This window comes from Ipomoea triloba, chromosome 13 (genome assembly GCF_003576645.1).
Source record: "Ipomoea triloba cultivar NCNSP0323 chromosome 13, ASM357664v1".
Taxonomy (NCBI): Eukaryota; Viridiplantae; Streptophyta; class Magnoliopsida; order Solanales; family Convolvulaceae; genus Ipomoea; species Ipomoea triloba.
In genome coordinates this window covers 31,961,009-31,984,697 of record NC_044928.1, presented here as the reverse complement: position 1 = coordinate 31,984,697, position 23,689 = coordinate 31,961,009, and the positions used below count along the sequence as shown (strand labels likewise).

General features: G+C 36.2%; 4 protein-coding genes across 4 annotated transcripts; 2 read left to right on the top strand and 2 right to left on the bottom strand.

Annotated features, from left to right (window-relative positions):
• Positions 1-3,362: 3,362 nt before the first annotated feature.
• LOC116001690 (zinc finger protein CONSTANS-LIKE 16-like) lies at positions 3,363-5,365 on the bottom strand. The gene is made up of 3 exons (XM_031241593.1): positions 4,574-5,365; positions 3,875-4,477; positions 3,363-3,781 (listed from the first exon to the last, which is right to left on the bottom strand). Exons 1-3 carry the CDS (start codon positions 5,105-5,107, stop codon positions 3,515-3,517), a joined length of 1,404 nt encoding a protein of 467 aa, XP_031097453.1. The 5' UTR covers positions 5,108-5,365; the 3' UTR covers positions 3,363-3,514.
• A 5,760-nt stretch (positions 5,366-11,125) lies between these two features.
• LOC116000885 (homocysteine S-methyltransferase 1) lies at positions 11,126-14,054 on the bottom strand. The gene is made up of 7 exons (XM_031240748.1): positions 13,771-14,054; positions 13,234-13,290; positions 12,932-13,137; positions 12,681-12,810; positions 11,934-12,137; positions 11,741-11,812; positions 11,126-11,595 (listed from the first exon to the last, which is right to left on the bottom strand). The coding sequence occupies exons 1-7, from the start codon at positions 13,939-13,941 to the stop codon at positions 11,443-11,445; spliced, it is 993 nt and encodes a 330-aa protein (XP_031096608.1). The 5' UTR covers positions 13,942-14,054; the 3' UTR covers positions 11,126-11,442.
• Positions 14,055-18,616: 4,562 nt separating this feature from the next.
• On the top strand, positions 18,617-19,936 carry LOC116002915 (3-ketoacyl-CoA synthase 6-like). The gene has a single exon (XM_031243099.1). The coding sequence runs from the start codon at positions 18,617-18,619 to the stop codon at positions 19,934-19,936; it is 1,320 nt and encodes a 439-aa protein (XP_031098959.1).
• Positions 19,937-21,653: 1,717 nt separating this feature from the next.
• On the top strand, positions 21,654-23,455 carry LOC116000984 (3-ketoacyl-CoA synthase 6-like). The gene has a single exon (XM_031240868.1). It carries the CDS (start codon positions 21,712-21,714, stop codon positions 23,194-23,196), a length of 1,485 nt encoding a protein of 494 aa, XP_031096728.1. The 5' UTR covers positions 21,654-21,711; the 3' UTR covers positions 23,197-23,455.
• The last annotated feature ends 234 nt before the right edge of the window (positions 23,456-23,689 follow it).

Below are 23,689 nucleotides of genomic sequence, written 5' to 3'. Positions count from 1 at the left end.
TTCAAATTTTTACAGATCCTAATAGTATTTAATGAGGTCTCAATCCCATAACAAGAGGAAGAAAGAAGATATGGCGGTAATGAGGTCTCAATCCCATTACAGGAGGAAGAAAGAAGATATGGCGGTGGGGATAAAGGATGAAGAAGAAGACATGATGTGAATTGACCTTTTTACCCTCATGAGTAAACAATTAAAAACATTTACGTTTTTCCGGCCAAATTTGACCGGTGATTTGGCCGGAAGGACCCAATTCGTTAAAAAAAAACATAGTTAAAGGATCAATTCGTTACTTTTAAAAGTCAAGTGTTAAAATTAATAGAGGTGCTATAGTCATAGGACCAAAAGTGTAATTTACTCTAATAAAAATATTCAAATATAATAACTAAATTCTTAATTTTTAAAAAATAAAATTGTTATAGTAGTTTAGAACTAAAAATAATAAAAAGTTAGTAGAAGTGTTAGAAACTTTTATAATTTACATACTAGTACTTATATATATATATGTACACACACATATGGTGGGTTGAGTGGGGTTTAAGCGGGTTTTGTACATAAAATCTGAATTCAGGGTAAGATTAAAATTGTCATCTCTAGGCCTAATTTTATTGGTTTTTTTTTTTTTTTTTTTTGGTATTTACTGGAAGAGGGAAACCCATAATATTTTGTACAACAGCCTAGCTGAATTACAGAGATTGCACATACAATGGGCAACCAACAATATTATCATTTATTCCCTCTGTCCCATTTTACCTGTCCTATTTACTATTCATTAGTCAAACCAACTTTTTCTTCTTTGTTTATTTTCTTTAGTAAATTTTTATTATTTTTAAATTTAATTTTTTGTGTTTAATATTACTTTTAATGTAGTTTCTAAATATATAAATTTTATATATTAATGCTAAACTTAATATTATGAAAAATTGGATTAAAAATTACTTCAGTCAAGCCTCGTGACAACCATTTTGGGACGATGGTAGTAATACTACTTCTGGTGGGTTGACAACAGCATGCTTGCCACTTGGGTAATCCTTGGAGAGACCAGTAATAATTTGCTACAAAGCACCCAGATGCGCTCATGAGCACGGACGACTATATGCCCTAGGGCCATCTAAGTTAGTAAAGCCATCAATTTTAGCTATGGCTTTGTCCCGGGCCTCCTCTTTGTTAACAAAGATCCTTGCTATGTCAGGTGGATCTTCTTTGTAGTCGTAGTTGAACTCCGATTCGCCATATGGGAGAACTCTAGAAGCTCATTCAAATGATAAACCACGGTGCTAGTAATCTGTCTCCCTTGGTTGGAGCCTCTAACCACAGTATGGTCTAACTCAGCAGCAGCTCGTCTTGGAGCAACACCCTTCCTCCTCTGCTCCTATATGCACCACGGCCGGTCGGTTGGGGCTGCCTCGAATGGTCATCCTGGTAATCAGCTCTCTGGTTTCTTTCTTTGGGACGCTAGTCACAGCTCTTTGGGGATGCTGACTGGTTCGAATCCTTGGTAGGGCAGCGTCTACAATTTGGTTTGCCATGGAACTTCCTCTGCCTTCGTGATGATGGCCAGTCTCATTACCATCCAAGCCATCTAGTATGGCAAAGCGAGAACTCATCTCTAGATCACCCTGCCCAACGTTCTTGGGCGTGACTTGACGGTTTCCAGTATTAGGAGGACTAGGAGATCGATTTCCTCCTCTTCTTTGACCTCTCCTGTACTTTCTCGCCACCAGCATCCATGCACCATAATTCTCCTTGTATTCTTGAACTGGTGGCCTAGTCTGTTGCAAAACAGGTTGTGTATCTTCTAGCGGGTGATTTCCTTCGTGGACATGGCTCGAGTTGGTTCCAGCTACATTACACCCTCCATCTGCATCCTTTATACCACATTGACCCTGTTTATGACCATAGATACCACAGCTAAAGCACACAAGATGTATTCCCTCATACTCGATGGGCATCACCTTCAAACACAGAGTGAATTTAGATAGCAGAGGTTTTGTTATATCCACTTCAATACAGGCAAATTTCCCTTTGGAAACCAGACTTGTTGTACTATCAACTTTGATTGGGCGTCCTATTCTTCTCCCTATTTTCATCAGAAAGTCCTCTTCAAAGTACTCAATAGGTAGTTTAGGGAATCTTACCCACACCGGCCAAGAGCTTGTTCGTCTTACTGTTATGTGGATCGAAATTAGGTTCCCATTCTTAGACAATCGAGTAGCTAGTGATTCAAAATAATCCACGGCCCGTCATACTTCGCAAACTCGTAGTCATGGAGCGATTCAAACTTGGCCAAGAAGTAGTCCTGGTTGAGGGCAATAAGATCAAAGCTAGCATCTGATTTCCACATTCTCTGGAGTCTCTGTAGAAGATACGAGTAGCTGACCTTCCTCCAAAGCACTTTGTTAATGAGAGAGCGGCGCCGTAAACGTTCTTTCTCCTCTCTCGTAACTGGGATCACCGGACAGTTCGGATCCATCTTGTCTTCATCCATAACATCATCATCGGAGACTACCTCCTTCTCCGTGTCGGCAAATGGATTAATTTGGCAGCAGCCACAATGGTTAGGCAAGTTGCAAAGTTTGATCAAGAATGTTAGGCAAGTCCAAGAGTTAGGCACCTACAAAGTTTGAACAAAAATATTTATTGTTTGGTCCCTACATTTTAGGCTAACTACAAAATGACCCCAAATCTACAACTATAAATAGGGAGGTCATTTTGCCATTCTAGCCATCCCAAATCATTTTATTCTTCCCTCATATACTAGAGATATTAGAGAGTTTGTTGAGTGTATTTCTCCTTCCTAGCAAGAGAGAATTATCCTTGTTTTCTCCTTGTTAGTTAGAGAGTGGTTGTAACTCCTATTTTCTCATAGTGAAATTCTTCTACCCTTGCCCGTGGTTTTTACCCTAATTTGTTTAGGGGTTTTCCACGTAAAATCTGTGCCTCATTTATTTTTCTTTCTCAAATTATTGTTGCAATCTGATCTATCCCACTTCCGCGGGCGCAACACTCCGCTGAGTCGTTCATCTCCTTCCGACCCCAAGCTGCATGTGTTGGGGGTTTTGACCGGAGTGCGCCATTGGGGTGAGCCTGGTGACTTCAACCCTGTAGACATAGGTGATTCTTGAACTGTTTCGTTAGATGGAACCAACGCAAATGCCTCCAGTGTTCCACGACCTCTTTTTGTTTTCTTGGTGCTTCGCTGAACCAGATCTTGGTCCTCGCGGTCGCCGCCGGCGAGGCCATTTTAGATAGACGATTTATTGGTTTTTATTAGATTATTATTACGGAGTATATTATTATTCCGTATATTTAGTAGATATAGATTTGTATGTAGTGATATACTACTACTACTTGTACTTGAAGAATTGATGGAAGTAAAAAGTAAGAGACACCTGTAAAAATCCTATGTCAAGTTCACAAAATTGTTACAACTTATTCAAACTCTGAATTACACAAACAATTAAATTAAACAAAGAAGTAGCAGCGTATTGTAGGTGTAGGTACTCTGGCAGGCGGGCTATTTAATTTGTTGATCGAGCAATGGAAAATTGGCCCTTTTAACAAACCTCCCTTTCATCCTCGGCCTCTTCTCTGCATTCAGTTTTCTCACCTCATACCTTATTTTTTTAGAAAACAGTCTGGTTCGTCGCTTCTCTCTGTACCTGGATACCCTTGCTTCTCTCCCTACGTCGTCTGCTATTGCGGCTTGTCCCAACGTAATTCCCATGTCTCCGACTCCGTCGTATGCGGCGGCATGGATTGTTCCACTTCCACATCCCCGTTGCTAATTAAATTAAATTAAATAGATGAATTTACGTACAATTTTTGTTTTAATTAATCAAGAATATATAAGTTGTAGATGGATGGGAGTACGTACCATGATGCAATCAGGCCAGCCGTGATGGGAGTTCAACTCCGGGCGTTGGCCAGTAGTCCAAGGACACCTCTGGTCAGACCAAGCCAAAATAACACCTTCATAATCAAGATTCAACAAAATCGTCTTCTTTATCTCCTTGTCCAGGCCGGTTGATACTTGTTCTTTTTCATTATTTGGTGAATAATCATTATCGTAATCAAACTTTAGCTCAAGGGTATCAAAACATAAACTACTACTACTACTAGTGTAGTGATGATTAGCATTAGCCGCCATGAAAATATCATCATCAGCTTCAGCTACGCATGCGGGTGCGTCCTCTTCTTCTCCTCCTTCAACCTTCACTACTACTTTCTCATGGCGGCGGCTAAACTCCATCATGGTTGACGCTTTCTCTTCGACGACGAGGACGTTCTTACCATTACCCCCTAAAAACCCCAATCCTTCCATGTCAAACGACTCCTCTTCATCATCTAGCCCTTTTCCTAGCAAGCTCTCTACGTCAGCTGCAAACTCCGCAAGCTCCATTTCCATTTCCATTTCCATTTCAGTCGTAGGCGGCATAGTAGTAGCAGTACTAGTCTTTCTGTGTCCTCCTCCTGCACACTGCAGCAGCATCCCATCCCAGTTTTATTTATAACTAATTAATTAAACTTTGAATTTCACATCATCAAGATATAATTAATATATAGTATGTATTACCTTGGATTCGTTAAAGGCTGCATCATCCGTAATATTGCTGGAGTTGAGTGTGGTGCAGATATCCGTCATGAACGGGTCGAAAATGGGGACGCGGTACAAGAGTAGGTTGTCCTCCTTCTCGTCGTCATGGGAATAATTCTCGTCGCTGCACATCTCCGGGACCGGGACGATGCTGAGGTGGAGAGGGGTTTTGGCAACGTCATGAACTACTGGCGATGGCGCGTCGGTCGTCTTAGGTTTTGAATTATTATTATTATTATTATTATTATTATTGTACCTTCCGTGGCGAGGTGTACGAGGCTTTCGGGTGAACCCTCGGTGCCACGACGGCTCTATATTCGCTGCCGCTGCCGCCGCCGCGTTGATCGACAAAGTCTTGAGCTCAACTCTGCCGTGCCTTCGGGCCAAAGGGTTGGCAGAGTGCACCGAGGAATCACAGGCCTGGCACAGGAAAGCGTCATCCGCCGCACAGTACCATCGTGCCCTCTTACCAATACAATAATCGCAAGCTCTCGCTGCTGCCTTGCCTTCCATTTAATTTCTATCCCACCAAGCTAGAGACCATAGACTCAATTAATTCAGAGAAGAGATAGATTATTGACCGTACGTATATCAATCAAGATAATTAAACAGTACGTAAAATTATTGAGTCAGATATTTTTTGGGAAATGAAAGATCCATCAAAGTTTTGGCTGGAAAGCAGACCGAACAATTTTGAATTAATTGGGAGCTGAGCTGATGATTAAGGCCGAAAGGCTTATGAAAAATGTTGAGTTTGGCCTTTATGTATAGGCAGCTAGGATGCAACAGATCTGAAAGGACATCTCAATTATTTATGCATGCTGTTTGGCCCACAAAATGCACTTTTTTTTCCCTCTCTTTTGAATTCATTAAGTTAGAAGTTGATGTGGAACAGTACACACTACTAAATTGGGGTGGCAGCCGTAAACTGCAGACGGTAAATCTGACTCTCAATTATTGTTTTGTAAGAGCAGTGTACGGAGTTGGTACTAATTCAAATTAGAAAAACCATCAAATAGGTCATAGAATTTGCACACTTGATACAGTTTGACCATTAAATCAAAAAGGCAAAAATATCAAATAGCTTCATTTACTATTCCAAGTGCTCAATTAACCCCTTGTTTTAAAATAAAATCTAATTGGTCACATTTATTTTTAAAATTATGTTCGTCCTCTTAACATTTTCTTCAGATTTCTATTAGGTAACCCTTCTATAATGATGACATAGAATTTAAATAAAAATAATTTGATGGCTTGTTTCATTGTTGACTCATTCAAACCTAAACCGCTACTCTCTCCCTCCTCATTCTCACCACCATCATCGCGACTGCCGATCTTAAAACTAAAAATTGTTTACTGCCTCCCACTTGTTACTTGTGTGTAATCCCACAATATCTTTTGTATGTGGTTGTTGAAATTTTCTATGGTTGTATGATACTTATATGCCTATTACTATGCCCATTCATGCTTTGTTGTAGAGCTCATTAGCATCCCTCTTGAAACTCTTCGCTATTTAATTCCTAAACATGCTCGAAGGCATAACTTATTCATGGCCTTGCGCTCCCATGCCAGTCACAATTTGAAATTTCATTTCTCCTACCTGTTTGCTTCAGCTGTCTCGTTTGGGCGTGCGCCAACTGTAAAATGTCCTATAAATCCCTATAATCTACGAGGTGTTTGAAACTAAATTTGTCAGGAAACTTTGAATTATTTTGTTCATTTTGGATGTGCAGAGTGTCGATAGTGCTATCACTCACCAACCTTTCATGAGCACACAAGGGAGAGCCTAAATAGTGCTAAGCCAAGAAAAAGCTATTGATTTTGTTTTAAGATCGGCCGCCGGGATGATGGTGGTGAGGATGAGGATGGAGAGTAGCAGTTTTCTTTGGGTTTGAATGAGTCAACGATGAAACAAGTCATTAAATTATTTTTATTTAAATTACATGTCAACATTATGGAAGGTTACCTGATGGAAACATGAAGAAAATGCTAAGCGAACACAATTTTAAAAGTAAACGTGACCAATTAGATATTATTTTTGAACAAGGGGTAAATTAAGCATTTGCAAGTGGTAGATTGGGCTATTTGACACTTCTTCCAATAAAAAAGTATACAATTTAATCATTTATTATTAAAAACATGTGCAATTGTCAACTATCATGTGGTGTGATGACATCCGGATACCATTCCAAATAGGTGGTCATGAGTATTTAAAAAAAAACACATGTATTACAATTGATATTATTTGTAAGTAACAAGCTTCTAGTAAATTATATTTGGTATGGCATATGAAAAATAAAATAATTTCTTTAATTATTTATCAAATCAATATAGGGAGAGGGTGAGGGAGAAAGAATTCTAGGGAGAGTACAATCATAATAGAGTCACAATACAAGATTTATCTCGTGTACACCATTAATAGTGACTGCGAGAGTTTCCTGTTCATCCAACAAAATTATAACAAGTTGTTTAATATATGTATCACAAAAAAAGTTGGTTTAATATGAGCGAGGTCAAGTCAACGTAACAGTAATAAACATATATATAAGCTGTGTTTGGCAGAACTTATTTAAAAGCTTATAGCTTATTTTAAGCTACTAATAAGCTATAAGTTTTGTTTGGTAATGTTCTCAAAATAAGCTAGTAGCTTAAAATAAGAGCTTATTTTGAAACGCTATTTCAGGTAGCTTTTCAAAAATAAGCTAGTAGCTTCTTAACTTTTTTCCATCTTTATCCTTATTATTTTATATAAATGACATCATTTATCTCTCCCAATTAAAAATCTTTTGACTTTTTTTCTTCAATATATTTCGTTGTAATTTTAATTTGATATTTGTGTTTGAACAATAATTTTTGTATGAACTAATTTTATGAATTATAAATATCTTGTTTTACTTTATATATTTTCAAATATATGTTCTTACTTTATATTTTATTAAATTATATTGATTTCATTATTTTATATTTTAATATGTAAACAAATCTATTTAAATTTAAAACTATTTAACTTTTATGCAGATGTCCTTTTTAGTCTTTTTACATTTATCAACTTATCAAAAAGTTAATTTTACCAAACACTTTTAAGCATGACAGCTAGCTTAACAGCTCTTCAAATTTCAGCTTCGAGCTTATAACTTTTCAGCTTTCAGCTACCGTTTCAGCTAGGTTTGCCAAACATAGCCATAATATCATTTTATTATATTATGGAATTAATGAAATTCAAAAAGTGATGGATGTGTCATTTCTAGGATGCTCTTTTTGGGAGTTAATTTGTTTGTTTTAATTGGATAGTGAAGTGTGGGATGGTCACCAAATGCACTTTTGGGCCCACACACGCCTTATCTGCTTTCTAATTGGTGGTGCTGGGAAAGGTCATCCTGTTTCTTGAATGCTGATTGGGTGCAGTTTTAATCCTAGGGATTTCTGGTTTTTGCTAAGGATGGGTATGAGAATTGAAGCTCATTAAGATCGATCTACTCAGTCTAGTTTAGTTTTCATCCAAACTTCTCTCTCCAACTCTACACTGAAGTTGACCCTTTTGTATGCTAGCTTCTCTGCTTAACTCCTTGAGCTATGGTCCCCGGCCTTTTCCTCCCTTACCAAAATAGAAAAAGGATCGAGTTGAATGAATGGCATATGCTGTACGTTGTTCTACAATCCATAGAGAAAATATTTTATTTGAGAGGTACGTTACATAATATTGTCCACCTTTTTTCTTTTTCATAAGTGCAACTCTGATCTTTCACATTACATAGCAGTATGTAACACAGTGTTACGTAGACTTCACAATGCTTCAATTGGTACGTGCAGCTACCCAGCTAGCTAGCTAGGTAGGAGGCTACGGATAGTTTACAGAGAAAATACTGAAATGAAAGTAAAATAAAAGATTGAAACAAGAGAAATATAAAACATTTATGCATGCTAGTCGGCCTGGGCGGATAAGTATGTAGAAACCTCACCAGTCACCACCCATACTACTAAATCTTCCTACTTGTAGGACAAAATCTTAGCATGGATTCTTGGAGATTTATCTATAATTTTTTCTTTTTAAATGTTGAGGTCATATATGGACTTGATTATGACCACTTTAATAGAGGATAAAAAATTAGTAATTTCAGAAGTACAAAATGTTCTATTAAAAAGAAATTAGATGCTCATGTCCAATAAAAAAAATACAAATATTGCTATTTACATAAAAGTAATAATTAGGAGTGTACTTGTGTGTGTGTATATATATATATATATATTATAATATTAAACAGAATATAATGAATTATCAATTAAATAAAATAAGTAATAAAAGAGACCATGATTTTAGAAATATCTAGGCAACATGGAGGGGGGGGGGGGGGAGGTTATGGTAGAATATTTGCACATTACAAGAAAACAAATATGATTAATGCAGTATCATCGCCCATGCTAAGGAATGACGGAAATGGGCCCCTCCCTGGCCCAAGGTGGTCCCCTATAGTTATTTTGAGTTTTCTCATTGTATTTGATTGATTTCAATAATTGAATATTTGGATTATCCAAAGTCCACGCCTTACCCATGTTCACCCGCTCAGAATAGGCCCCATAGAGGACGTTCCGACAACTGCATGTACTCAATTCCTGAATCTAAGCCCATACCATATTCTCTAACGTTAAACAAGTCGTCATGCAATATAATCATTTGGACCACAATGGCGGTACAACATATCAATTATTATATCATAGACCATGATTCACCTTATAAAGTAAACCGTTGACATAAGATATTTTTTTTAAAGTAAATTATTTAATAAACTATCGAATAATAAACATTCACATACTTTTTGGTTGCAAGGAGAAAATTATGAAGCAATGAAATTGTAATTCAGAGAAAAAAATTAAAGCGAGAATAAAGTAATTAAGAATTCAAATTCTATTATTTAGTAGACATGAATAGAATTACTGAGAATGTTTAATTATAATGTTTGGTATATATATAAGAATTGAAAGGAAATATAAGTAGTATAAATATCAAAATGTCTGCATACTTGCAATTCAAATTACTTTGTTTGATATGGAAGAAATGATGTTAAATCAATATTCTCTCTCAATTAACTATTCTTTATAGATGAGGGGAAGTCCCTTAGCAGTAGCTTCCAACACTTAAAGATTTACCTCCTCAAGTGTCCAAAATAAATGTTTTATGAATTTAATATGTGACTACTTACTTACCTAAAGTTTACTGTTCGCTTACCAAAAAAGTTTACTGAAGGAACTGACCTAAGCATGGCTCTCTCTCAAATACAAATGCAAAGAAAGGGATTCCTTGAATAAGTGGAAAAATGCTAAAAATCTCCTTTCATTTCACTTTTAATGCCTTTGTCCTACTTATAGTATCAATCCCCTAGCCTATCTAAACTCGTGTTTTTATTAACCAACTACACGTGCACTTTGTTGCCACTAAAAAAAAAGAGTTATTCAATTTACCAATGCAACTGAAGGAATTACCTCTTCTGAACCGAAACAAGAAAGAGTTCATAATCACTACTGCTTGTGAACAACTCTCCTCAACATAAGACGCACCTATTCTTACTAGAAGTCTAGTCTCTCTCAAGTCCAGTTTCGATCTCTAACCAACTTAATAGGCTGGAAGAGAGATAAGGGGGCTACGAATTCCAATTCAATGAGTTGAGGGAATTGCAATTCCATGAAAATGTGCTTGGTTGGAAAGAATGAATTATGGGGAAAAGAATTGTAATTCGGTAAGAAAAGAATAAGGTGAGAATAAATTAAGTAGGAATTCAAATGACGGGGAATAAATTATTAGGAATGAGAAGGGAAGAAGTGATATAAAGATTAAAATATCCTTGTGTAATAATAATATTATTATTAATCAAGGATTCAATGGTAAAAAAAATCTTTTTCTTCTTTTTTTTCCTTTCCGATCCTTTCCCCATTGAATTGTGTAATTCATATGAGAAAGGGTATGAATTGCAATTCAACAAAATGAAAGAATTGCAATTCAGTGGAATTACAATTCCCTCCAACCAAATATTGTAATTCGAGTGGCCAAAGAATTATATTGTAATTGAATTGCAATTACATCCAACAAAACCCTCCAACCAAACAATATATAGTTTTGACGGTTGTTGATTTTTTTTTCTAAATATTCGTGATTCTTTACTGTCAAACACCTTGAAAGTGGTTCAAAGTTCAACAATATGAATGGGGTTTCATTTTTTTTAATCTTGTTTTGTGTGATATTAAAAATAGTTCATCACTCTAGTAATGTGCTTATATCTTCTCCCAAATACTACCTACTGAAGCAACAACTAAGTCCATGATGTCAATGGGCTTATATTATTTGTTAAGCGCAACCAACAAACAGAATCACCACTTGTTAGCTCGAGAGTTCGTTTCTTTGTCTGATCGTATGGAGTAGGTTTACCACCCTCCTCATTTCATTTGTAATGCTTTGCTTTTGGAGTTTAATTAATATATTTGTTTCGTTTCAAAATAAGTAAACTGAGATGGCAAATCACTATGTTCAATGCACGTACAGTATACCAACTTGGTGTTACGTTGAATAATGAATAGTCATATACATGTAGCTTTTTGAAATGATGAAAGTTACATTGCCTCTGATCTCAAAAAGCAAAATGAACAAGCTAAGTAGTGCATCTCCGCTCCTTGCCTCAAACTAGCACGGAGATAACTACTTATCACTTTTAATGAATTAAAGTAATACAAGACTCATTGCTACAATATAACTAACTTTTTGTCTCAATGAAATGTGCAATCTTGTAAGGGCAAAGCTAAGGAAAAAAAATTAAATAAACATGTTAACTCTGAATCATTTCAATCAATCAATCTCCATATTAGGAACCTATCATTCTTTGTTTGAGGACTCTTGAAATAGCTTCAATGGTAGATGGTGTGGTGCGACAACACCCACCTATCAGATTAGCTCCAGCTTCTCGCCATAAAGGGGCAAATAACTCAAACTTGTCATCATCAAAACATTTTGAATGCTGCCCGCCGCCCAAAAATAAAACACATATCAAGAGAACATATATACATGTCAACTTATAATTCTGACAACACAAGCTAAGTTTATAACCAAAGTAAAAGAGAATATGAAATTATGATAGGTACTTATATAACAACGTAACCCACCAGCCATTGTTTTGCTATGCCATCCCATATCTCACCACTGTTTGGATAAACAACTATTGCCTTCCTAGTCATCTGCAGAAACGATAATTATCATCGCAATAAGAGCAAGAAAAATAAAATGCCTATTGTTTCTGTTCTTGACTAGCTCTTTCATATTGTGGAAATAATGATAACTACTAGCATATATACATACCTGCTTAAATTTTTGGATGAGACTCAAAACAAATTGAGGAGGGGCACAGTTTAAGCCGACTGCACCAACTCTATCACTCTTGTTAATTACCTTGAGACAGTCCTCAAAACTTTCTCCAGATGGGGCATTCTCACCATCTACACAGCTGAAACAGATCCAAGATGGAATCTCAACATTTTCTTCCTCCAACAACTCCACACAAGCCTGTCACCATGTAGACATTTTAATTAGAATATATGGGCCAGGAAAATAAGAAACGACACCTTAGAAACTCTCCACAAGAAGATGTGAAAATGTACCTAATTGCCTTGTGCAATAATACTATATTAAATGGAAGATACAATAAATTAACAGAAACAACATTATTTAAAACCGATTAATGTCAGTAGTACTGAGCTGAAAATGTTGCACCAAAACTGATCTGTGATGTATATGCCTAGATTGGCAATATAAAATCTCGATCTCTTTAAATCTTGAACATGCATTGCATGCCAATAATGCAGCAATGCTTCAAATCTTATTGGACATATCCCTTCACAGACCCTTAGCTTAAATTACACCTGGTGGATTATAGAATCGTGTTTACTATGTTCAGGCATTCTGTCCATGCTTTTAAAACGAGCTCTTTTTTTTTTTTTTAAATAACAATACTTGGAAAAAATTGTCCAAGTTTAGGATTCAGAAAATTTTGAAATTGGACTCACATTATTCTAGTAACGCTACAACTACATATGAGAAATGGAGTACCTGTGCTTCTAGTTTGTTTGGGATGGTCTCAAATGCTAACAAATCTGGCCCTGCTCCCACGAGGACTTGCAGTCTCCGACGATGGAAATCCTTCAATTTGTCAAGACTTACATCAGGTCCATATTTCCCACTGAAAGCATGACGTTAATTAGGCATGCACCACGATGAACACAATAAATAACATAACAGTCCGTCCAATATGACTAAATAGACAATGTAAGTGATGATTGAGCCATAGAGATCTCAAGTACCTGTACTCTGAACCGTCAGCAAGATAAGCTCCATAGCTTCCAATAGAGGCTGCAACAAGAGCCCTGTTATATCTCTGCTTCCCATTTCTTTTCGCAGAATCCCAAAACTTATCCCGAGCTTCTATAGCCAGTTGAACACTATTCTTTAATAGTGACTCAGCTTCTGCTAACGAAAACCCCCTAGACAAGAATCCAGGAATAGTGGCCTATAACCATACATACATGCAATGAAACTAAAGTTATTCTTAAAGTTGTATGTTCAGACAATGTCTCAACCTTAAGAAATCAGAAGTAATTCAAACCTGATAAGATGAAGTCACTAATACATCTGCCCCAGCTTCCAAATACTCCAAATGCACCTGATCACCACATACATATTCAAATTAAAATCCATCAATTTTCCATTAGATGCAAATCAAACATTACAAATACAGCTTGGAATCACAACTAAAAATCACACTTTTTTCCCAATGAAATTTTTAGTTTGCCCTGATTTAGGAAACACACATTTATATTATATACTAATTATTACCAATTACTCCGATCCGCATATAAAAACCAAGGTAACTTAATATATTATACCTCCATCCCATTTTATCACTCATTTTTTAAAATTTATTTTCTTTGTTATTTTCGTTGAAGATAGATTGAATTTGTTTGAAAGAATTTCTAAACTATCTGCAAATATATTCATCAACTTGAAATGAATTAATACTCCGTATAAAAAACAAAAAAGAAGAAATTAAAGAAACTTGTTTAGGAATATGCTGCCACTAACGTAACGTAGATAATTACAACAATGATAGTAATATAAAAGTGATTTGATAATGCATATATACCCGTTTGATGAGATGAGGATCTTTGATGAGGCAAAGAGCGCTCCAAAGAGGGTCGTTAATAGAGGCGCCGTGACGTTCGAGCTGGGTGGCGAAGCCGCCGTCCACAACGGCGCAACCACCGGACTTATCTATTAGATCCTGCAAGAGTTCCTTGGCTTTCTCAATCCCCATTCTTTATTTCAATTCTTTGAAAGCTAGAGATCGAATAAAGAGGGTATGGTATGGAGACCACGTTAGCTTGGGAGATCAGATAATGCTCTTCGGTAAGCTTTAAAGGAGGAGTTTGTATATATATATATAATATTTTGTAAATTAGATTTTGGTGCGCGTATGGTATGACTTTGACTTAGTTGTGATTCCTATGCGAAAACAGCTGTGAACGCGGACGGGTTATGACTTTAGGTTCGTCTTCTGTCTTCCATTTAGATGCTTTTATCTACCTGCTTCTTACTTCTTAATTACCTATATATAAAGCATATAGAAAGAAAAAAAAATCAAATTGGCGTTTAATTCCGCCATTAATGTAGTTAAATTTGTTAATTTACAAAATTTTATGAGATATTTTAAATCGATAAATTTTACCAATTTATTAAGTTAGTACTAATTAAATGAAAATTAAATTTCAATGTATACTTGTTACAAATGTGACAATGATTTATCTTGATGAATTGAATATTATTAACAAAAAATTTTAAAAATAAATAAAATATATGATCGATGTCTTTAACAAATAGCATCACAAGTTCACAACTATATATAGTTATTTTATGTCGAATTCATCAAGACTACCTTGGTTAGAGGTTAGGCCACTTTTATCTTTGACAAGTTATTTGTCAATGGAAATAGTTATTGGTTGTTCATAAATAATATAAATTGTACAAATGTAAATATCATAATATTACAAGTTAGTTACATTAGCATTAATATGTTTAATAGGTAACTTTATAATTCAATTACACTATTTTATTAAGTTCGAATAACTCATTAATATATACTGAGTGTGGTTGTTAGATATAGAAATGCAGAACAATATAGTAGTCTGCGGTAGGTGAGGGGCTGAAAAAGAGGCATGAAAATGAATTTTGTTTGACCTAAGAAATGCGACATCTCACCTATATCAATAAGACGTACAAGTAAACGCTTGATGGTTTGGTGAAGTCTTAAATTCATCACCAAGCTAGCATTTGAACATTGAAGCTAAGCTATGTGCAAAAAACCTTCAATCGGTTTCTTTATGCATATTATTCCGTATAGTATATTTTAATTAGGTTTAATTTTTAATTATGATGTAGAAAATTTATTATATTGCTTAGACTAAGGACATGAAGATTCATTTTTTTTTTCATATCACCCTGAGATGTGTACCAATTTTACTTTTAATTTAAATAAAACCTCTTCTTATATATTCCTTTGTAGTGATACATCATTGATTGGCACTAATCCAGCAACAACAAAAAATTATATTATCTTATATATGTAATTAGGAGAATAATTAGCATTTATGTGTAAATGGTAATTAGGAAAATAATTAGTTATTCTATTATTTTATTTGCATTAATTTAGGAAGTATGATAGTATATATATGGTACTCTATGTAACGTGAGACCGTCTCATGGGTCTGTGAAACCGGATCGGCCCATTAATCAAAGATAAGGTAATATGTAAGAATTAAAACTGAACTGAAGTATATGAAATATAGGATCTAACCTCCAGCCATAGTTATTTGTTTGATGATTGCCTGATCTGCTTACTGCTGTTGCTTGAGCTTTCTAATTATTTTTCTCTCACTTGACTCAACTCTCTCAGATGGTGTACAAGACTGTATGTCAAGCAGTGAGGGGGATTTTGATGGCCTTTATATAGTTGCATTCCATCAATGCACTAATCATGAAAATTTTCCTATTCTTAATTATTTGCACCACTTTCTGAATAAGAACAAAACATAAATTAGTGGATCCCTAATTTAGGTGTTAGTGTATCCCTGATTTAAGGTCATAGTGGAGTTTAGTGGACTCATACTTTTGACCTTTTATTATTTGTTCTTACATAATATACATTATTCTCATCGACCCATTAATCAAAGATGAGGTAATATACATTATTTTTTCAATGAGATCATCAGTGCTAACTCTATTACATTGTAGTATCTATTCGCCTCAATCTCATATCTCATATGGGAGAGTCACTACATGTCATCTGAGCACAAGGTACTTGACGAGAACTTTTTATATTTAATTTATTATCAACTTATAAGTTAATCAATTTATTATGAATTAAAATAAATCTAAATAAAATAAAATATAAAAGAAATTAAAAAAGGTGAGATTGCAACAAACTAAGAGGTGATGTTGCACAAATTAATTAAGGATGTGAGATTGCACAAATTAATTAAGGATGTGAGATTGTAACAAGAGGTGAGATCGCATGAATTAATTAAGGAGGAGCGATTGAAACAAGAGGTTAGGTTGCATAAATTAAGGAGGTGAGAATGCAACCAAGGTGAAGTTGCAAAAATTAATAAAAGGCAGGAGAGATTGCAAGCAGATGAAGTTGTATTTAATTAAAAAGCATGAGAGATTGCACAATTAATTAAGCAGCTAAGGATGCATGCACAAAAATTAAGGAAAACATATGAAGTAGCCATGATTCTCAAGCAGATTAAATTGGAAAGAGCTAAGGTTTGAGAACTAATTTATTTTGGAGAGAGCTAAAGTTTCTTTTGGAAAGAGCTACGGAGCTAAGATTTATTATGAAAAGAGCAAAAGATGCCGCTAAAGTTTATTAGGAAGAAACTAAGGAAGGAGCCAAGGTTTGAGAATAAATTCATGGAGCTAAAAATGGCGTGAATATTGTCAGTCAATAAGTCAAATATTAAGGAACTAAAGTTGCATGAATTTATTAAGTCTATTTATTCCCTCTAGACTTTTATCTTATTCTTTCAGGACCAACATCGAATTTGTCCTTATTGGCCAAACTCATATTTCTTATATGAGACCTCAACATTCAAGATGGCTTAAATAATGATGATTGCTTTTTTTCAATTTGATGGTACAAGTAATTAATATTTTAAAATAATTTTGAAAGTATTTGCCCATATCTTATCTCTATTAAATACACTCATATTTGATCAAATACATTAGAAAACTACATATAAGTTGGTATGATAGTTAACTTAGTAATCAATAATGTTTCATTTGTGGTCTTCTCAATTTGAGTTTGTTAGATTAAATAATTAAATAAAATTTTGCAATAAATTAATCGATAAAATATCCAATTAATGCGAAATGATTTAACAACTGCGGGCCTTTTTCTTCGCTTGTATTAAGCCTGCATGTTTGTTGGACCATGCATCCATTAACGATGGGAATTTCAAGCCCTAAGAATCTAAGATTAATGATGAAGTGTTGCATTTGGGAATTACTTTGTATATTTAGCATGTAAAGTTATTGTATGCGAGTTTAGTTACTCTAAATTTTCATGTGTGTATATACCTTAAGAGTTAAATTTATGCACTTAGAATAATCTGCAAGTTGTGTACTTTAAGAGTTAAACTGATCTTATTGATGATTTTAAAGAGTTAAAGTTAGATCATTTTCTTCATAAATGATGACTAGATATTTATATTACAATTAGCATGTGTTATAAAAAGTTTACTTATGAGTTATCACACAAGATACAATCATTACTAAGTCACTAATTCTTGCCCATCCATATGTAAGTTAATTGGTGGCCTGGTACGGCTCAGCGGGGTGATATGCTCCTGCGAAACCTCATAATTATACCATTGACTTATTACATATTAAATATAACTTATTTAGTTGCTTAAGCTACCTTCTCGTTTTAGGATGAGAGTGAGTTTTGTTAAGCCAGTCTAGTGTGATATATTTCAATTCATTACCTATCAATTAAATTGAATTATGCATGTCTTTGAATTGCATGCAATAGATGATTGAGTTTGAGAGGCAACAACACGACAAGGGTGGTTTCCTTATTTCATGGTTGCCAAATGTTTTCTTCACACCAAAGACATGATATTATAGCATGTAGATAATTTTCAATCACAAAAAGCAATTACCCTCAATCTACTATCACTTGAGAACCAACTTAATGGAAACCCCATGCATATTGACAGCTTAATTAATTAGCTTAGCTTTGAAATCGATCGATCATCAAGTAGCTAAGGAAACACAACACAAGTACGTATGAACATAGTTAGGACAGGAATCCTTAGCAAATTAAAAGAAATAGCTAAGCTGGCAATGCAACGCGAGAAACATGCAACTGCATCATCCAAAGATAAAAAACACAAATACTACTACCATACAATTCTTATCATCACTAATTAATTTGCCCACTACAAATAATATATAATATAATTTTATATTATCAACTAGCTAACTAGGTAGGTAGATTCCCAATTCCCCTACACAACGTAACATTCCTATAATTACTAATATAAAACCCCAATACATAACAACCAAATTAAAGCTAAGCCTTGCCTTTCAATTATATATATTCCATGTACCGCAGCACCCGGCCTGGCCTATCAATTGAATATAACAGCTAGCTAGGCAATTAACCAATTGAACATTATATTATGGTTGTAAAACAACCCAACTTTTCAATGAAGGTGAAGGTGATGAGGTATGTGAAGCAGGTAGCATGGTATTGCTGTGTGAGCTACATCTTTGTCTTCACATTGGAATTGTTTCCTCCTCCTCCTGTCATCGTCCAACATTATTATGCCTCCTCACAGCTCCTCCTCCTTCACTTATACAAGCAAGGAATCACTTCAGCAGTAATATTGTTCAGTACTCATCCTCCCCAACAACTCATAATAATAATAATGATCACCATCTTGTGCGCAGCATGTGGATACCTTATTATTATATTTATATCCTCCCGACCTCGTGCCGTGTACCTAGTTGACTATGCCTGTTACAAGCCCCCTGTGAACCACCGTGTGCCCTTCGCCACCTTCATTGAGCACTCCCATCTGCTCTTCCTCACACACCCTAAGACTATGTATTTTCAGAAACAAATCCTGGAACGCTCTGGCTTGGGGGAGCGCACTTGCGTCCCACCCGCTATACATTACATCCCCCCTACTCCCACCTTGAAGTTGGCCTGGGAAGAGGCTCGAACCGTCATCTTCTCAGTTATGGATCATCTTTTGGCTAAGACTCACCTCAATCCCAAACACATCGATATTCTCATCGTCAACTGCAGCATGTTCTCCCCCACTCCTTCCCTCTCTGCCATGATCATTAACAAATACAAGCTGAGGAGTAACGTGAAGAGCTTTAATCTGTCGGGGATGGGTTGTAGTGCGGGTGTAATTGCCATAGATTTGGCCCGAGATTTGCTTCAAACCCACCGCAACTCAAATGCAATGATTGTTAGCACCGAGATTATCACTCTTAATTCGTATCTGGGGAAGGAGAGATCAATGCTTCTTCCTAATTGCCTATTTAGAACGGGAGGAGCGGCGCTTCTATTGTCGAACCGGGGGGTGGATGGAGGGCGGGCAAAGTACCGACTGCTCCACGTTGTGAGGACACATATGGGGAACAAAGACAAGTCATACAAATGTGTGTTCCAGGAGGAAGATGGAGAGGGGTTTGTGGGGATAAACTTGTGTATAAACCTGATGGAAGTGGCGGGGGAGGCATTGAAGGCGAATATAACAAGCATAGGTCCTCTTGTGCTACCGGTATCGGAACTAGTGAAGTTCCTGGTGGGGGTTGTGAGGCGCAAACTCAGTAAATCCAAATCCAAATTCTCTTCTTATAATAATAATTATGTTCCAGACTTCAAACGGGCTTTCGAACACTTCTGCATCCACGCTGGAGGACGTGCTGTGATAGACGAATTGCAGAAGAAATTGAAGCTGTCAGATGAGGATGCGGAGGCGTCTCGGATGACGCTGCACCGATTTGGGAACACGTCTTCATCCTCACTGTGGTATGAGATGAGTTACATTGAAGCTAAGGGGAGAATGAAGAGAGGGGATAGAGTGTGGCAGATTGCGTTCGGGAGTGGATTCAAGTGTAACAGTGCAGTTTGGAAATGTAATAGGAGCATTCAGCCTCCAGTGCTGGACACTCCCTGGGCTGACTGCATTCATCAATATCCAGTTTACATTCCAGATATCCTCAAGATTTAGCCCCCATGCACTAATCAATTCCAATCACAATCCGTCCTAAGCTAAATATTCTATCTATCTATCTATCTATCTATATCCTATGCCAACAAACAACCTAACTCCGCCCGCCCTTCTACTTTATATATCTATCTTAATAAGTTTGTATACCTGGCCCAGCTTCAGCAACCAATAATTATATCTTCAAGCTTTATTACAATATATATATATATATATAAGAATTATATTGCTAAAAATCATCACCATATCTACTCTACTTGTACTAAATAACTGTCATATATTTGGATGGTGAGCTTTGTTCTATACGTGTATGTAAATGGCATCTCACTTTCGAAATTTAAATCCTTTTTTATTTGTTATAAATATAAATTTCTATTTGTAGCAAATTAAATAAATACAGAGTACTATTTATATAAAATATAAAATGAGAATTAAAACAATATAATAATGTACATATTGGGCTTAGGTTTGGTTTTGTACCCATGTGCAATGAGTCCATATTATTTGTCCCACTTTGGGCCCCAAAGTTACAATACAATTTTTCAAAATTAACCAACGCGTTATGCTAATGTTATGGGATATGATGCCATTTTTTTTTTGTTTTTATTTTTATTTTACAACTTTGCCCATGCTTACTGCTTAGCTTCTTCATTAGCGACAGGTCGAGTGAATAAATATAAATATAGTGTCATATTCTTTATTTGTTTTTTGAGAGTGGCATCGCATGCAAGGCGCGTATGTTGCGTGCTGTGTATTTGTAACTACAAATATAATAGCCCATTTATTTATAACTTTCCTTACATATATCTTGGATTTAAAAATAAAATTAAAAAAAAAAAGAAAAAAAATAAGAGAAGGTGTAGTTGGCATTTTGATAAGTTGGGTAAATTGGGAGGAGATTGGCAGTTTGATTTCATTAAACCCTCCCATCTTCCCCAATTCATTATTATTATTATTGCTCCGTACTCTAAAAAAAATTAATAATTATTGTATGTAAATATAAGCTGTCTCTCAACCCTAACCCTAACAACAAATCATAATGAAATATAAATCCTTTAATTTATACAAATAAAAATGTTCCGATCTAATTAACATATATGTTGAACGAACCAACACGTATTATAAATATTGGAGATTAGGTGAGGACAGACGACCACAATAAATTTGCAACATGCCATAAATGCTTCCATATCCAAATGAATGAATCAACTTTAGGACTAATATATACCAACATATTTCACAAGCCCTATCTATAGTAATGAATATAATTCACTTTTTAGATTTTGTGAGCTAGCTAGGATTGCTGTACGTGCTTCATTGTTTCACACCGACCATTATATTTTTCTTATAATTAGTAACTTGAATAGGTGTCTTTCGAGTTTTGATTTGTAAACATTTTAAAAATAGTAGACACAACGGGAAAGTTTTAGGAGAGTAGACAAACATAAAATTTGTTTAAACATTAATTTTGTTTATAACACCGAGCGTGGACCATAGTTTTTACATGTCACCCTTTGAATGCATATATCATTTTCCAAAAAAAAAAAGGACACCTAACCCTTCCATGTATATACATCTTGAGTCTTGACATGTGATGGCCGGGCGGATCTTCAATTCATATTTGGGTCATTAAATCCCTCCCATCTGCCACCATTCATTATTCATTATTATTACTATCTACCACCCTACTATAAAACCCCCATTCACTACTACACTATATCATTATACAACACTCCAAATTAACTGGAAGCCAAACCACAAGTTGTCTTCAAACCAACATGGTTCCTCCAGCGAAGTCAAAGCTAAGGTATGTAGTGAAAATAATGTACCATTGTGTTGTGAGCTACATTATTGTCTTCATCCTTGTACCCAAGTTGCTTCCTATCCTAATTCATCTTCGCCCCTCCGACCTCCTAAAGCCATGTGGCACCGCCTTCACTCCAATCCAACTCCTATTCCCTGCCACTTTTCTACTACTCATGATCTACGTAGCCTCTTTGTACCTCATGTGCCGACGTCGAACCATCTATCTCGTTGACTATGCTTGTTTCAAGCCCCCTTCCATGTGTCGTGTCCCTTTCTCTAGGGCATTGGAACACGGACATCTTTTGATGCCCACACAGCCTAAGAGCATCCGTTTTCAGATGAAAATCCTGGAGCGCTCTGGTCTTGGAGAGGAGACCTGTCTCCCTATCCCTTTACATTGCCTCCCTCCTAATCCCACCATGAAGCTTGCCAGGGAAGAAGCCGAGCTCGTCATCTTCTCCGCCATGGACCAACTTTTAGCTAAGACTCAGCTCAACCCTAAAGACATCGACATTCTTGTGGTGAATTGCAGCTTGTTCTCCCCCACTCCTTCGCTTTCTGCCATGGTGGTTAACAAATACAGGCTGAGGAGTAATGTCAAGAGCTTTAATCTCTCTGGGATGGGGTGCAGTGCGGGGCTAATATCCATAGATTTAGCTCGGGACTTGCTTCAAACCTACCCTAACTCCAATGCCGTCATAGTTAGCACCGAGATTCTCACTCCCAATTCTTACATGGGGAAAGAGAGATCAATGCTTCTCCCAAATTGCCTGTTTAGAATGGGAGGTGCTGCGATTCTGTTGTCCAACCGGAGGTCAGACCGGCGGCGAGCCAAGTACAGGCTCCTCCACGTTGTTAGGACGCACATGGGAAACAAAGACGATTCCTACAAATGCGTATTCCAGCAAGAGGATCCAGAAGGGTTTGTGGGAATAAATTTGTGCATAAACCTGATGCAAGTGGCGGGTGAGGCATTGAAGTCAAACATAACAACCATAGGCCCTCTTGTTCTACCCGCATCCGAGCAAATCCTGTTTGTTCTAGCATTCCTTGCTCGCAAGCTCTCCAAATCAAAATCATTCATCAAACCCTACGTCCCCAACTTCAAACGAGCATTCGAGCACTTCTGCATCCACGCTGGTGGGCGGGCTGTGATAGACGAGCTACAGAAAAACCTAGACCTGTCGGATGAGCACGTAGAGGCGTCGAGGATGACTTTACACCGGTTTGGGAACACGTCTTCGTCGTCTTTATGGTACGAGATGAGTTACATTGAGGCTAAGGGGAGAATGAAGAGAGGAGATAGGGTGTGGCAAATTGCGTTCGGGAGTGGATTCAAGTGCAATAGCGCAGTTTGGAAGTGTAACAGAAGCATTAAGGCACCAGTACCGGATAGTCCATGGGCTGATTGTATTGATCAATATCCAGTTCATATTCCTGAACTCCAAAAACTTTAATTTACTCCTCCATCTACCTTAGCTTAGCTTATTTAATTACCTACCTACCTACCTTAATTTGCTAAATAACTCAAACGTCCGATCCGCCCGGGAATATATATAATTCCAGCAGGTTTAATTTAATTGTTCGTCTATCTCATCTCATCTCATCTTCTGTCCATCTGTTCTTCATCTATTCCTATATATTCATATTATTCTGCAGGCTTGCTTTGATATGGTTGTGGTTTAATTTGTTCTATACATGTATGTATGTAGTCCATCTCGATCTATATATGGTGATGAAATGTTACGTAGGGTTGTACTATAATACATACATATATATATACAAGTCTCAATCCAGGTTATACAATCAGCCCATGGACTATTAACGGAAAAATATAATAAGTCTCAAGGTTATACCCCTGGTTTATGTTCGTTTTTTCCGTTAATTTTTGTTGTACCTTATGCTATAAAAGTTGTACTACATAATTTTTTGGACAGAAATGTCCCTACC